Raw genomic sequence first — 17825 nt, 5'->3', positions numbered from 1 at the left:
CTTAACACGTTTGATCCAAATCACCTAGGTTATAAATTCAATTAAATATTAGTTTCCAAAATTGGCTTCTAGTACTGCATGGTGAGACACTTGGCCTTCTTGGATATGGGAGCAACCACCACCGACTAGACAAAGCCTTTTAAGGAAAGTTAATATTTAATTTCCTTATATAACTCTAGGTTAACCAAAAGGAACAATCAAATCACAAGGAAAAAAGAAAAAGAACACAACATCGAAATTAAATTCGAAAAACAAGAATCGAATGCCTCTTGTATTTGGTATTTATACAAAGAAAAATTAACTAGTATGATGCATAAATTAAATACTAGTTATACCTCTTCCTTGTATGCTAAAAACCTCGAGATCTTCTGCCGTATCCCTCGCCTCCTCTTGGACGTCGTGTGGGCGACGATCCTCCAAGACGAACACCACCCGGAGAGCTTCTCCTCCTTCTCTAGAATTCGGCCACCACCACCACAAAGGAGCAAAAGAGAGCAAAGGGAAGAGAGGGAGAGGGGCCGGCCACTTGATGATCTCCAACAATACAATATCAATTGTTATGTTTTTCAAGGCCTCCTCTTCCTCCCTTTTTATATTAGTTTCCCAACGAAAAATTATGGAAAGAATTTTATAAAAAATTAGACTCATTCCTATTTCCTTTTAATTTTTTCTTTTTCTTTCCTTTTAATTAATCAATCCTAGATTGATTTATTAATTAAACAATTATTTGTTGATGTTTAATTATTTGACCGGCCCCTTGCTTGGGCACCAAGCAAGGTGGCCGGCCACTTATTAAAAGGGAAAGAAAGAAAAAAATTTTATAAAATTTTAAAAGAAGAAAACTTCTAATAAAATTTTACAAACTCTTTTTTTTTTCTAATGTGAATATTAAAAGGAAAGTTTTAAAATTTAAAATCAAGTTTCAAAATTTAAAACATCTCTACTAATATTTCTTTTTAAAAGAAAGTTTTATAAATTTTACAACTCTCTTTTAAAACCTTGTGGCCTAATTTAAATTAGGAAAATTTTATAAATTTTTAAAATCTCTCTTTTTACAAATTGTAAATATCTGAGGAAATTTAAAAATTCAAAAACAACCTTCCTAATTTAAATATTGCGGTCGGCCCCCTTGCCCAAGGCAAGGGCCGGCCACTTCTAGAAAATATGTGGTCGACCATTGCTTGGTCACTAAGGAATGAACCGGCCCCTTCTTGGACACCAAGATAGACTTTTCTTTGGATGGACTTGAGGCTTTATTGAGGCTACAACAAGGATCTAGAGGAGAAATTGGTTTTGGCCTTCCGATGAGCTCGAGTATCCCGTGCTCGCCCGGAACACACAACTCAAGTTCATCGATAATAACTCATTCCACTAGAGCGTTATTACCGCTGTCACGCCCGGGGGGGTCCCTGTCCAAAGAAATTTCGACAGCACCTCCCCTATACGGTGGACAATATGAAACATTACTACATACAAAATATATATCAGCCACACTCGGCTGGAATATATACACAATAGAAATAATATAACCACGCAATTAATTTTCACAGCCAACCTGGCTGGACATAAATGATTAAAAACAACCACACAGTTAACAACAACCCACACGACTGGAAACATGCACAGCGGAAGACACAAAATAATACGAACGTAAAACTAACAACGACACTAACAAAAATGTCTGCAACCACCAGACTAGACTCCAAAAATTCACATCGACTCATTGAAAAGCAAAATACACAAAATCAACATACCATCCAAACAATACTAAAACAAAACAAAAACTATCCTCGAGTGTGACGTAGGACCCAGGACTGGCAGCCGGCATCTCTCCAAGCATCCATGACTCATCTATCTGTTACCTGGCGAAAGAAAACCATTTTGTGGGGTGGTGAGTATTGGAACTCAGCGGGTAAGGAAAGAGATAGTGCATGAACATAACATGTAAGTAGAGAGTGTCAACAGTATACAGCCTCGTAAAAAGAATAGCAGATACTATAATAGAACCAAAATAAATGCTCATACCTGAAACCATATCCTAGGCTAGGTAAAACAGGTCAAAACTGATACTAACCTGCTAAAGCAAAGTATATACCACATTCTAATGAATAAACCAGTATCTAAACATCTACAATGAGAATATATCTCAACACAAGTAAGCATATCAGCATATGTGAACGACAGCAGTAAATAAGCAATACCCACATATATAACAACATCAATCATAGCAAATATAATAACAGCGTATGCACGGATGGTCACTCCCGCCCACCTCTCCGCACCATGACCCCTGTATGGTCGAGAGGCCGGGTCAGTGACAGACTGTACACCACTCCAGCTACCACTCACACAAATGGCCGAGGGGACAGTTGCATAGTAGCTAACTAGCTACATCTACGACGGGGTCCCTGCTGCTCGTACTCCAGCTACCACTCACACGAGTGGCCGAGTGCGCCACGACAGGACAAGCGGCATCAACTCCAGCTACCACTCTCTCGAGTGGCCGAGGATACGGCATGCATGCAATGACATGATGCGAACAATGCAACAGTCATCATACCAATATAAGCAGAAACATGTATGCTACATGAAGCCAGCATGCTCAATATAGTACATAAATAAACAACAGTCAAAGCATATAAACATGGTATCTAGTATCTGCTACTGATCATGGACAACAACAAAAGACTGTATAGATATGAAACGAATTTCTCAAAGATTGCGTGGAAGTATCAAGCGCAGGAAAGTAAGAGTGGAGTCAAGGTAAACAGTCCTTATCCAAAATAATTCATGCACTAAGGTCAAAGTACTAAAAGAAAACAAAGCAAGAAGTACCCGCCTCAGCAAGAAGATCGAATCAAAAGCCCTACGTCAATACGCTCATCTCGAATCAGGGTCCTGCATAAATCAATAATATATACATATTTTATTTAGCTAAATTCATATGAATTAAATAGCTAAATAAAATTCCCAAACTAATTAGGGAAAACCCTACTCAATATGATCATTAACCCTAACTACATATAACTCAAGTCAATTAGGGTTAGTTTCCTTAACCATAGACAATCCACTAAGATCAATACATACTTAATTCATCCACAACAAATCAATGATCCTAACATCAACCATGCATCCAACAAAATCTGACAAAAGAAAAATCTATATCCACCAACCCATCTTAATTTGATGATCCTAATAATGACCATGAAATCATCTAAATAATCTAATCAGCCTAAATGCCACAGGAACTAAAATCAAATCTCCATCTGATACGAAAAGCTAAAATCCTCAATTCACAGCAAGTTGCAGAAAAATAATAATATCACCACCAATCCACATCTCTACTTACCATGACTCAAGCAATGTAAGGGAACTTCATGGTGGAAATACCCAAAATCAAACAACACCATGGCTGCCGTACTCAAAATCCGATTCTATGAACACAAATCTCATTTCAAGGAAGTCATGAAAACATCAAAATTGAAACCTTTCATCCAAATTCATCCATCCATTACATCCAAGATTCCAACCAAGAATCAATTAATCTCTATCAACAACAACATATTATCAATCTCTAATCTAATAACGAAAACCAAATCAATACCAAGCTAACCACAAGCGTAGATTAATCCACCCATCAATCTAGTCAGATCTAAAGTGCACCTCAGTTTGTTGGGCAGCAGCTCGGTGGAGATCCCAATCATAGCTGTGAGAAACAGGACCTGGTCGGTTGGCACTAGGGCACAAGAGTAACGACGCTGTGGTGGTCGCGTGTGGAGAGGAAGATCCAACGGCTTCACGTGAGGGCTCGAGGAAGAAGAGATCGCCGGCTGTGCAGGGCTCGTGTGAGGAGGGAAGAATGGCTTGGCTGTGGCTCCGCAGTGCTCGTCTCTGGTGCTGCCGTGAGGAGGAGAGGCCATCGGCGTCCGGATGCTCACATGAGGGGAAGGAGCCGAGAGAGGTTGAGGGCTCGGGAAGAGAGGAGATCGCCGGAGGATTTAGGGAGAAAAGGCTCGGCGAGGGAGAAGAGGCCGGCGCCAGGCAGCGTCGCGAGAGCTCGGGGATGAGGATTCGGCGCGAGAGGGATGAGGTGAGGAGGGATCGGGAATTAGGGGGTTAGGGGTTAGGTTTAATATTTATAACTTAAGCTTTGATTAATTCAACTATACGTTAATCAAATTAATCAACTCCCATCTTTGGGTATTCCAAACAGACTTTATCTAGCTTAACCGCTTCGTCCCTCTTAACCTTGTCATATGGGCTCCGATTAAATCCAAAAAAAATTTCTAAAAATTCCTTAAAATTCTTAAAAAAATCCGTTAAAGTTATTAGCCCATTAAACCTTATTATTAATTACTATTTTATTATTATTTGTTCGGTATTTTACAACCGCACTACCGCACCAATCTCAAATTACATTATGGGCTCCTTCTTATCATGAGTGTGTTAGTCTCCCTGTGTTTAAGATTACGAATGTCCACTAATTAAGTGAGTTACTGACAACTCATTTAATTAATATCTAGCTCCAAGAGTAGTACCACTCAACTTTATTGTCATGTTGGACTAGGTCCACCTGCAGGGTTTAACATGGCAATCCTTATGAGCTCCTCTTGGGGACATTCTCAACCTAGATAACTAGGACACAGATTCCTTCTATAATCAACAACACACACTATAAGTAATATCATTTCCCAACTTATCGGGCATATTTATTTATCGAGCTAAATCTCACCCTTTGATAAGTCAAAGAAATAAATATTAAATATACATGCTTGTTATTATATTAGGATTAAGAGCACACACTTCCATAATAACTAAGGTCTAGTTCTTTTACTAAGTCAGTACAAAAAGAACTTACCTAAATAATTCTACTCAATACACTTAAAGTGTATCAGTGTATTTTATTAGTCAAGATAAACTAATACTTAATTACACTACGTCTATTCTGATGGTTTGTTCCTTTCCATCTTAGTTGTGAGCAACTGTTTATAATTTATAGAGAACCGACAACATGATCTTCTAAGTGTGACTCCACACTCCATGTTATCTACTATATAAATTAATTGAACAATTACATTTAACAAATAAATGTAAACATTTGACCAATGTGATTCTTTATTTCAAAATAAATGTGTACAAAAGCTAAACTTTTAAGTATACACTCCAACAATCTCTCACTTATACTAAAAGTCTAAGCTGCCATATCTGTTGCCATACATCTGATTTCCATCCCCTCCACATGTCGATCAAAAGCTTTCGCCGGAAGGGCCTTAGTGAAAGGATCTGCCAGGTTATCTGCTGATGCTATCTTGGCGACGACAACTTCTCCTCGCTTGACGATGTCTCGTATCAGGTGGTACTTGCGCTTTATATGTTTACTTGCCTTATGGGCTCGTGGTTCCTTCGAGTTTGCAACTGCTCCACTATTATCACAATAAATTGTGACGATCTTGGGCAAACCAGGAATCACATCTAAGTCCATTAGAAAGTTCCTGAGCCATACAGCTTCTTTGGCTGCCTCAGAGGCTGCCACATACTCAGCTTCCATGGTTGAGTCTGAGACGCATTTCTGCTTAACACTCCTCCATGCAATGACTCCACCTCCTAAAGTAAACACATAGCCTGATGTAGACTTACTGTTATCTCTATCTGATTGGAAGTCCGAATCCGTGTAACCCACAGGGAGTAAATCGTCTGCTTGGTAAACTAGTATATAATCTCTAGTCCTTCTCAGGTACTTTAATATATGCTTTACTGCAGTCCAATATCCTTGTCCAGGTTACTTTGATATCTGCTAACCATGCCCACGGCAAAACAGATATCAGGTCTCGTACACAATATTGCATACATAAGGCTTCCTACAGCCGAAGCATAAGGAACTGCCTTCATGTCCTCAATCTCCTTTGATGTTTTTGGAGACATCTCTTTAGATAAGGCTACTCCATGCCTAAAAGGTAAGAAACCTTTCTTGGAGTTTTGCATGCTAAAACGGTCAAGGATTGTATCTATATATAAAGCAACAAAATATCATCTACGTATAGTACAAGAAATACCACCATGTTTCCGTTACACTTCTTGTATACACAAGACTCATCCGGACACTGAATAAATCCATATGACTGGATTACTTCATTAAACCGGATGTTCCAAGATCTTGAAGCTTGCTTCAGTCCATAAATGGACCAATTAAGCTTGCACACCAGTTGTTCTTTGCCCTTTTCAATGAACCCTTCTGGTGGCTTCATATGGATGTTTTCTTTAAGACTTCCATTAAGGAAAGCTGTCTTGACATCCATTTGTCAAATCTCATAATCCATATGAGCAGCATTGAATAAGAGTATCCGGATAGACTTAAGCATAGCTACCGGCGAAAAGGTCTCCTCATAATCGATTCTCTCTTTCTGAGTGTACCCCTTCGCAACAAGCCTTGCTTTGAAGGTTTCTACCTTCCCATCTGTCCCTCTTTTCCTTTTATAGATCCACTTGCATCCAATGACTTTTACACCATCAGGTGGTTCTACAAGCTCCCAGACCTTATTAGAATACATAGATTCTATTTCGGAATTCATTGCCTTTTGCCAAGATACTGCATCTATATCTTGGAGTGCTTCATCATATGTCCGGGGATCTGGTTCATGTTTGCCTGGGATCAAGTCCGAAGACTCACCCAAAAACATGAATCTCTCGGACTGCCTTACAACCCTCCCACTACAACGAGGCACCGTCTGTGATTGTGTATCATGTGTGACACGTGTTGCAGTCTCTTGTGGTACTTCATCTTGTACTGTTGGTACTGAAGTAGACGTGTCCTCTCTAAGTTCTTCTAGAACAATTTTACTACTGGGCTTGTGATCCATTATATAGTCTTCTTCTAAAAACTGGGCATTGGTGCTAACAATGACCTTCTGGTCTTTAGGACTATAAAATAAACCACCTTTTGTTCCTCTGGGATACCCCACAACATACGAACTTCTGTACGAGATTCTAACTTATCAGCATCTTGTTTCAGCACATGTGCTGGACTACCCCAAATCTGAATATGTCTTAGACTGGGCTTCCGCCCATTCCATAATTCTGTGGGAGTAGAAGATACTGATTTAGAAGGTACTAAGTTCAGAATGTGTGCTGCTGTTTCCAGAGCGTATCCCCAAAACGAATTTGGTAATTCTAAATAACTCATCATCGATCTAACCATCTCCATAAGAGTCCTATTCTTTCGTTCTGCCACACCATTCTGTTGGGGTGTACCAGGTGTGGACAATTGGGATTGAATCCCAGCCTCTGATAAGTAATTCCTAAACTCTCCTAAGAGGTATTCGCCACCACGATCAGACCGTAGTGTCTTGATACTTTTACCTAGACGTTTCTCCACATCAGCCTTGTACTCTTTGAACTTATCAAAGCACTCAGACTTACGGCGCATTAGGTAAATGTATCCATATCTTGAATAATCGTCTATAAAAGAGACAAAATATTCAAAGCCACCTCTAGCCTGGATAGACATAGGACCACACAAATCAGAATGAACCAATTCTAACGCTTCTTTGGCTCTATACCCCTTGGCCTTAAAAGGTCTCTTGGTCATCTTACCTTCCAAGCAGGATTCACACGTTGGAAAGTTTTCCAACTCTAATGGACCCAAGAGTCCATCGGCTACAAGCCTTTGAATACTACTTAAGTTAATATGACCAAGCCTTAGATGCCAAAGATGTGTTTGGTTCATTTCCGAAGGTTCTTTTCTCTTATTAGAGTTAGAAGATGTGTTATTAATTTCCATATTTTGCTTTGTGGGAGAAATTGGATTTAAAGTATATAAATTACCAACCAATGCACCAGAACAGATAATCACTTTATTTATCTTTATAACCACATTGTTACTAAAGGAAACTGAATATCCATCCAAATACAGTTTAGAAACTGAAATTAAATTCTTTCTAAAACTGGGTACATAAAGACAATTCCTTAAAACCAATTTCCTATTCCTATCAAATGATAAGTAGGCGTCTCCCACTGCAACAGCCGCCACCTTAGTAGCATTGCCCATGTAGACAGTTATCTCTCTATCAAATAATCGTCGGGTTTCCTGGAACCCCTACAAAGAATTGCAGACATGATCAGTGGCTCCCGTATCTACACACCAGGTGCTGGTAGATAACACCGCTAAACATGTTTCAACTACTAGAGTATGAGATATACCTTTATTGTTCTATTTCCTACAAGGACAGTCCGCCTTCCAATGTCCAGTCTGCTTGCAAATAAAACACTTGCCCTTCGGCTTCTTTATTCCAGCTTTTTGTCCTGCACCTTGAGGTTTATTCACCTTCTTTGCTGAGCCATTTTGTTTCTTCTTCTTCTTGCCCTTCGGCTTAGAAGTAGAACCATTTTCAGCATAGTGAATTTGAGAATTTTGACGAAACAACCCTTTGGTTGCCTGAAGTTCTGTCAGAAATTCCGCGAATGAATACATCCTTTTATTCATATTATAGTTCAGGCGAAAATGCTCAAAACTTCTGGGCAGCGTTTGGAGGATGATATCGACCTGGGTTTCCCAATCAATTTCCCCTCCAAGAACTTGTATTTCGTTTAAGTAAGCCATCATCATGAGAATATGATCCCTCACGGGAGTCCCCTCAGTCATGGTGGCTGTCATCAGTTTTCTCATTGCCTCTTGCCTAGCAGCCCGATTCTGATGTCCGAAGAGTTCCTTGAGATTGTTCATTATATCATAGGCTGTTGGTAAGTCCTGATGCTGACGTTGCAATACATTTAACATCGAAGCCAAGATGTAACACCGCGCCATCTCATCAGCTTTTACCCATTTACTATGATGCTGAATCTCCTCTGGGGTAGAATCATTGCTAGGTGTTTCTGGGCATTCCTCTGACAGTACAAACTTATAGCTCTCAGCAGTTAAAACAATGTCCAAGTTTCTTTTCCAATCTATATAGTTGAGACCAGTAAGTCTGTTTTCTTTTAGAATAATGGCCAGTGGGTTGAAAGTCATCCTAAGAATCACAAAATAAATTTTGGTCAGAACTCTAAATTTAGAAAAATATTGATTCCTCAAACAATACTATTTTAAATTAACCAACACCTTAAAACACCGTGAATTTTGTATGCCACGATAGTGTGGACGTATACAAATTCAACATTGGTAAAAGGAGGGTATATCCCATTAATTTTATTATCTTGTCAACCTAACTTTTTGACAAATAAAATTAATAGTTAGTTTCCTTCTGTCACACAAATAATATCAGTGACTCCGATGGGGAGGATACTATTAGACGTGCCTAAGTGTATACCATTACTTGACACTAAGTCCATTAATAAGATTGTGCCCCTTCCGATGGAGAAGATCACACGCTCTTAATTAATTTCCTATAGTCATCCAAAATGAAAGTTTGGTCTAGTGATCCGCAAACAAACTCATCCGATATGGAGGAAGGCACTCAGAGCCAACGCGCAAGTTTATTTGCATCACTTACAAACCAGTAATGGAGACCGTGAAATTCACTAAAACAAATCCCTCTCCCACTTAGTTATTTAAAGTGAGGAATTTTGATTATGCTAGCCTACTAAATATGTACACTAACATTCACACACAGCACAATATAAAAGCAATAAATAGAAAAACTAATTTTCAACTATTATGGCTTTTATCTATTGTTGTCCTCCGTGTGTCGTCATCCCTAGCTGCTGCCATCTTTGGCCACCACCACCGGGTCTAGTTGTCGCATCCATCTTGCTCCTTGTTCCGCTGCGCCACTCTGATCCTCAAAAGGTTCCACGCCTTGCAAGATTCGATCCGCGACATAAATAGAATTTTACATTTTTCGATCCTATATTCCTCGAAGGAATGTATATGTAAACTAGATCGAACATAAAATAAAATTTACATCCATCGATCCTATATTCCATAAAAGGAATGTACATGTATCTAGATCAAAAAATAAAATCCTAATAAAACTAAATACAGCTCCTGCTGTATTTTATAATACAATCATGCACACATAATAAATGCCTTTGACATGTCCAAGGGTCCAATCACACACATAATAACTATAAGTCATAATAGTTGGATCCTGCATCCACAAAGTTAGCACATCCTACTATTAACCTACCTAAATTATGTATGACATGTGCATAATTAAACTAATACCAAATACACAGAGGCAAAACCCTAGCTCTGATACCAATTGTTGGTTGCTACTCGGAAAGCCCAGTGGCTCCACTGTACAAAAATTTTGTACGTGATCTGAACCTTTCCTAGCTACCATGTGTTCTTTTAAGTTAAACTTGTATCTCCTGCAGAACTTAACACGTTTGATTCCAAGTTTAACTTATATGTTCTTTTAGGTTTAGATTTGGATCTCTTGCGGAACTTAACACGTTTGATCCAAATCACCTAGGTTATAAATTCAATTAAATATTAGTTTCCAAAATTGGCTTCTAGTACTGCATGACGAGGCACTTGACCTTCTTGGATATGGGAGCAACCACCACTGACTAGACAAAGCCTTTTAAGGAAAGTTAATATTTAATTTCCTTATATAACTCTAGGTTAACCAAAAGGAACAATCAAATCACAAGGAAAAAAGAAAAAGAACACAACATCGAAATTAGATTCGAAAAACAAGAATCGAATGCCTCTTGTATTTGGTATTTATACAAAGAAAAATTAACTAGTATGATGCGGAAATTAAATACTAGTTATACCTCTTCCTTGTATGCTAAAAACCTCGAGATCTTCTGCCGTATCCCTCACCTCCTCTTGGACGTCGTGTGGGCGACGATCCTCCAAGACGAACACCACCCGGAGAGCTTCTCCTCCTTCTCTAGAATTCGGCCACCACCACCACAAAGGAGCAAAAGAGAGCAAAGGGAAGAGAGGGAGAGGGAGAGGGGCCGACCACTTGATGATCTCCAACAACACAATATCAATTGTTATGTTTTTCAATGCCTCCCCTTCCCCCTTTTTTATATTAGTTTTCCAACGGAAATTTATGGAAAGAGTTTTATAAAAAATTAGACTCATTCCTATTTTCTTTTAATTTTTTCTTTTTCTTTCCTTTTAATTAATCAATCCTAGATTGATTTATTAATTAAACAACTATTTGTTGATGTTTAATTATTTGACCGGCCCCTTGCTTGGGCACCAAGCAAGGTGGCCGACCACTTATTAAAAGGGAGAGAAAGAAAAAAATTTTATAAAATTTTAAAAGAAGAAACCTTCTAATAAAATTTTACAAACTCTTTTTTTTTCTAATGTGGATATTAAAAGGAAAGTTTTAAAATTTAAAATCAAGTTTTAAAATTTAAAACATCTCTAATAATATTTCTTTTTAAAAGAAAGTTTTATAAATTTTACAACTCTCTTTTAAAATCTTGTGGCCTAATTTAAATTTGGAAAATTTTATAAAATTTTAAAATCTCTCTTTTTGCAAATTGTAAATATCTGAGGAAATTTAAAAATTCAAAAACAACCTTCCTAATTTAAATATTGCGGTCGGCCCCCTTGCCCAAGGCAAGGGCCGGCCACTTCTAGAGAATATGTGGCCGACCATTGCTTGGTCACCAAGCAATGAACCGACCCCTTCTTGGACACCAAGATAGGCTTTTCTTTGGATGGACTTGAGGCTTTATTGAGGCTACAACAGAGACCTAGAGGAGAAATTGGTTTTGGCCTTCCGATGAGCTCGAGTATCCCGTGCTCGCCCCGAACACACAACTCAAGTTCATCGATAATAACTCATTCCACTAGAGCGTTATTACCGCACTACCGCACCAATCCCAAATTACATTATGGGCTCCTTCTTATCATGAGTGTGTTAGTCTCCCTGCGTTTAAGATTACGAATGTCCACTAATTAAGTGAGTTACTGACAACTCATTTAATTAATATCTAGCTCCAAGAGTAGTACCACTCAACTTTATTGTCATGTTAGACTAGGTCCACCTGCAGGGTTTAACATGGCAATCCTTATGAGCTCCTCTTGGGGGCATTCTCAACCTAAATAACTAGGACACAAATTCCTTCTATAATCAACAACACACACTATAAGTAATAGCATTTCCTAACTTATCGGGTATATTGATTTATCGAGCTAAACCTCACCCTTTGATAAGTCAAAGAAATAAATATTAAATATACATGCTTGTTATTATATTAGGATTAAGAGCACACACTTCCATAATAACTAAGGTCTAGTTCTTTTACTAAGTCAGTACAAAAGGAACTTACCTAAATGATCCTACTCAATACACTTAGGCTCTGTTTACTTGGGAGAGTGGAAAGTAAAATTAAGGAAAAGTTTCCACGGTGGAAAAGTTTCCGTCGTTTACTTCATTAAAATTTTCTGAAGGAAAAGTAATGTAATCCATCCGCGGATAATTTTGGAGCCAAAATCAATCACCTCAAAATCGGACGGAAAGCAACGGATGGAAATAAAAATGACGCATGTACCCCTTTTGCATTCACAAAATTACACCATATACCAAAAAAAATGATGCATGTACCCTTTTTAACTCACAAAATTACACTATGTACCAAAAAAAAATGACGCATGCACCCTTTTTTATTTACAAAATTACATCATAAGTATTCACCTTCCTTTATCAAGATAAACAAGTGTGCAAAGGAAAAGATTTCTTCACCCTTTCTTTTCTCTTCCTCCAAAGACAAATTTCTATCGTTGATTCCTTTCCTTTCCTCATCCACCCTCTATAGTAAACATAGCCTTAAAGTGTATCAGTGTATTTTATTAGTCAAGATAAACTAATACTTAATTACACTACGTCTATTCTGATGGTTTGTTCCTTTCCATCTTAGTCGTGAGCAACTGTTTATAATTTATAGAGAACCGACAACATGATCTTCTAAGTGTGACTCTACACTCCATGTTGTCTACTATATAAATTAATTGAACAATTACATTTAACAAATAAATGTAAACATTTGACCAATGTGATTCTTTATTTCAAAATAAATGTGTACAAAAGCTAAACTTTTAAGTATACACTCCAACATGCCCTTCTAATACTCCTGCTTAACGCAGACAGATAGCCTCCCATGTGTTAGCAACCATAGCATTTCTGTCAAACTATTTTTTACCCATGGTTTCCTGGTCATGTTATCTCTGAAGTGATTATAGGCCTTCTGTACACTCGTTTACCCAAACGGGAATTCCACTTTGTCAGTATTTGGCCTGCGGCTCATTTCTTTTCTATGGGGCCGAGTTGAGCTCGACTCGACCGTCCTTCTAATCTTGGTTAAGATGACGTAGGATTTACCCCACCATGCGTCTAACGCATGTATACTATATTTATCTCTTTTTATATCTGTGGGGCTTGCACTATGAGGGTCGTTAATGTAGCGGATCTACATTCTTTAAGAGTGTCCCTTTTTAGTTTACTTCTCATTGGAACTATGGTGAGACGACCATTCCATCGAGAAATAGAACTAAGTACTACATGGCAAATACTCCAATCAACCAAGTGTCATTCCAATGGAATTTATTTCATTCCTCGACCTTTGATCGGAATATTATGTATGAGAAATATGACGTAATAATTTTTTTTAATCAAATAGAATATCTTTTTCACAATTCTAATAATTAAGGATGTCTTTTTTTTAATTATTTTACTTATTTTTTTATGCACTTAATTGGGCAATAACCAATAAAAATTATTAATTACTAAACAACAATAATAAAAAAAAATATAAAATCTTTAATTTATCAAAAATATCTTAAATATTTCTTATATCCACCTCCAATTCATTTTATTTAATTTTTATGTGACTTTATTTCTTTCTCCCCTAAAAAACACAATCATCCTTGAATAAATATTTACAACATATTTCTTTCATATTTAAATAAAAACCATTAATTATTCACTCGACTTGTTGATCCGGTAATGATTTATTACATTTAGTGGCATCTATAAAATTAACAAAAATATAATTTGACTAGTCAAGTGATACGACATGGTTTTACTTTTATTAAAAACTCTGCCGGAATTTTTTTTAATGTTATACAAGTAAAATTTCTACAGAGGTAGCAAGAGGGTTTGAGGAATGATAGGCACCAAATGGGAATGTAATTAGTATTTAACAGACACATAATTTAATATTTCAATGAACTATCATATGAATATATTAGGTGTTTAGTAGATTCTACAAAGGACGAATTATTAAATTTTAAATATATATTATATATAAAGCAGGTTCTAAAACGGAGTAACTATTATTATATTTTAAGTATACATTGTCTCCATATTTGGCATCGTACGGCTCCCTATATATATAAGTACAAAAGGATCCGTCTTTATCACAAGATATAGCAATTTAGATTCCAGACATGAGTACTCATACCCCATGGCTACTCTTTCTTCTCCTTGTCGTCTTCTCCAATCCCTTGGTCGCCTCTCCTTCTTCTTCTGCGAGCCGTTACATTATTCAAGTGGAAGAGCCAACTGAACCGCTGTCGGAAGGGAGCTTGAAGAGGTGGCACGAATCTTTCCTGCCGCCGGCCGTCGAGCAGTCTAGCGTCGATCGGAGGCTACTGCACTCGTACAGCGATGTATTCAGCGGGTTCGCCGCCATGCTGACGGAGGAAGAGCTACAGGAGATACGGAAGAAGAATGGCTTTGTGCGCGTGTTCCCCGACCGTGTGCTGCACGTAATGACCACCCACACGCCGGATTTCCTCGGGCTCAAGGTCGGGAGTAAGGGGCTCTGGGACGACTCGAAGCTCGGGAGCGGAGTCATCATTGGAGTTCTCGACACCGGCGTGACGCCCGGCCACCCTTCCTACGACGACGAGGGGGTCCCGCCTCCACCCTCGACGTGGAAGGGATCCTGCGACCTCGAGACCGGTTGCAACAACAAGCTCATCGGAGCCAGGTCGATGATCACCGGTTGGCGTCACCCCATTGACGAGGGCGGCCACGGGACCCACACTTCCGCCACGGCTGGTGGTAACTTCGTCCGAAACGCGAGCTACTTCGGCTTCGCCAAAGGCACTGCCGCCGGAATGGCCCCTCGGGCTCACCTCGCCATCTACCAGGTCTGCGGCGGTGACGGCAGCTGCAATTCTGCCGATATCCTCGCCGGGTTGGACGTAGCTGTCAAGGATGGCGTCGACATCCTTTCTCTCTCGCTCGGTGGCCGTTCCACGCCTCTCGACCAAGATCCTATCGCCATCGGTTCATTCGCGGCGGCAAGGAAGGGCATCTTTGTCAGCTGTGCTGGCGGCAATGATGGACCTGACTACTTCACCCTCTCCAATGAGGCGCCATGGATGCTCACTGTTGCAGCTAGCAGCGTCGATCGAAGCTTCAGGGCCTCCGTGAAGCTTCCCAGTGGGAAGGTAATCCCCGGAGAGTCTCTCGACCAACCTAGCAACTTCCCTGAGAGCTATCTTCCCCTGTACTACTCCACCGAGTCCCCGTCCTGCGACATGGATCCTCTTGATGATAGCCAGAGGGGTAGCATCTGGGTATGCGAGGTCGAACTCGGCGGCCTTTTACGTGTAGCGGCGTTTGCCAAGTCCCGCGGAGCCAGGGCATTGATCTCCATTTCCTCAAAGACAGAGGGCGCTACCATCTCGATCAGGAAGATGGACTTTCCCGGAGTAGTGCTCACCATCCAAGAAGGTTCCGACCTCATATCGTATTTGAACTCTGCTTCTAACCCCTCAGCGTCGATCGTCTTCAACGGGACAGTTCTCGGCGTATCCCCTGCCCCCGTTGTGGCTTACTTCTCCTCCCGGGGGCCATCTCAAGCAACACCGGGAATCCTCAAGCCAGACATCTCCGGCCCTGGCCTTAACATCTTCGCAGCCTATATTCATTCCCGTGACACTCCGGATCAGTACTATATTATATCTGGCACGTCCATGGCGACACCTCACCTCAGCGGTGTCGCCGCGCTCTTAAAGGCCGCACATCCTGCATGGTCACCAGCAGCTATCAGGTCGGCAATCATCACCACGGCAGACGCTGACGTCTTTGACGAGTTACTTGAGCCGGCGCTCTATTTCGCCAAGGGCGCAGGACACGTCAACCCTAACAAAGCTGTCGATCCCGGTCTTATTTATGACATCACTGACGATGACTATATCTCCTACATCTGCGGAAAATTTGGCAAAGAAGGCGCAAGAAATATTGCGCGCGGAGCCGTGGACTGCTCGAAGAGCATGACCGAAGAAAAGCTCAACTACCCGTCAATTTTGCTAGCCCCCAAAGGCAGGACGGAGGCTAAAGTGACCCGGACGGTCACGAACGTTGGACCAGCAAAATCGAGCTACACGGTGTCAGTGAGCATATCGAAGACTGCTGTGTCGACTACTGTCACCCCCACTAAATTGACGTTCACTGAGCTGAACGAGCAGAAGTCATTCACTGTGAGCGCAAAATGGGGTGCCGGCAGACCTCCCACTTCCGGTAATCAATTAGTGGAGGGAAAGCTGACTTGGACCTCCGATGATGGTAAGTATGTGGTGACCAGCCCATTTGTCGTCTCCGCCCTGGAGTGATGTAGTGCAAGCTCATTTTGTCTTCTTCCTTACAAATATTATTATTCCTGGTTAGTAAGAAGAATGTATGAATGAATAAATCTGGTTGGGGACTCGAATCAATAAATATTTTTCCCTTTAAATATCATAAATTAATAATATTATTGATCCCTCTAAAATGCACAAATTCTATTCCTAATTAATTTGGACTTGTCCTCCCCGTGTCATTGGCATCCACTCCATTGCTCGTCTAATTAGTGTATTCAATGACTTAGTAATTCTTCTCTGTTATAGATGTTGGATTGATATTCTGGCTAGAAAAGCTAATAGTTAGTCATTGTTATTTTGTGCTCTTGTTTACAATTTATTAATAGACGAGGAAAATATAGAATAAAATAAATATAAACATACAAACACATGCAAAAAAACTAAGTTAAATGATTTGACAACTCACAAACTCCTACTCTATGATATATGATATATCATTGGATCACTCCTAGAATGTCTTTATACTTTATAGAGGTAGAGAAGACTCTTATAAATTTGAGTTTACAACATCATCAAGGATATATAATGCTAGAGAAAATAAATTCAGCATAAGAAAATATTACATAACTCGAGCTTTCTTTTAGTTTGTTATCACTTGTTATTACTAGCTTTCAATCTCATTTGTTTTAAGTGGCCAACCGTTGATATCAACATCTCCAATCAATCCCCTCTTATAGAGCTCTTGCTACTAATAGCTCTGTTGAATGTGTCATATCAGTCAATTATTAATTTACCTTAGTTTGTTTATTGTATTAGTTGAGTCAATTGAACTTTAATGTATTTGACCGCCCTAGCTTATAATGACTAGTTGAGTCGATTGATCCTGTATTTAGTTAATTTATCTTCCATAGCATTTGAGTCGCCTCACAACGTTAAATTTTTTAGATAAACAACTATCTTCTTAGAATTTTGTTGATGTGTTAGTCAACTAATCTCACCTATTAGTTCATTAGTCTTGCTTTAGTTAATCACTTGGTTGATTGACAACTAGAATGATATTTTATTTATTAGCATTCCAACTTGACTCAATTGTTGATTGACTTACTCAACCATCAATTGATTAAAATGAGTCTTCAATTGATTGAAACTAACTCCAGTCACTCAAGTGCTGAGTCCTCACCAAATGAACTCATGTCCATGAGACTTTCTCAATTTGTCTAATATTTATTTATCTCAATTTATTTGGGATTCACGTGCTTAGAAATCGTGTATCCAGGAGTTCATTCTTTATAAATCAAGATTTCTACCCACCCAACTTTAGTTC

The 17825-nt window shown here is 39.3% G+C and overlaps 1 protein-coding gene across 1 annotated transcript; it reads left to right on the top strand.

The window, feature by feature from the left end:
- Positions 1-14614: 14614 nt before the first annotated feature.
- On the top strand, positions 14615-16534 carry LOC122048051 (subtilisin-like protease 4). The gene has a single exon (XM_042609659.1). The coding sequence runs from the start codon at positions 14681-14683 to the stop codon at positions 16532-16534; it is 1854 nt and encodes a 617-aa protein (XP_042465593.1). The 5' UTR covers positions 14615-14680.
- Positions 16535-17825: the final 1291 nt, after the last annotated feature.

The sequence above is a fragment of the Zingiber officinale genome, chromosome 2B, assembly GCF_018446385.1.
Source record: "Zingiber officinale cultivar Zhangliang chromosome 2B, Zo_v1.1, whole genome shotgun sequence".
NCBI classification, from domain to species: domain Eukaryota; kingdom Viridiplantae; phylum Streptophyta; class Magnoliopsida; order Zingiberales; family Zingiberaceae; genus Zingiber; species Zingiber officinale.
This window is presented reverse-complemented; position numbering and strand designations above follow the sequence as displayed.

Excerpts from the sequence above, each read along its gene's own strand:
- LOC122048051 (XM_042609659.1), top strand. The coding sequence starts at position 14,681 with ATGACCACCCACACGCCGGATTTCCTCGGGCTCAAGGTCGGGAGTAAG.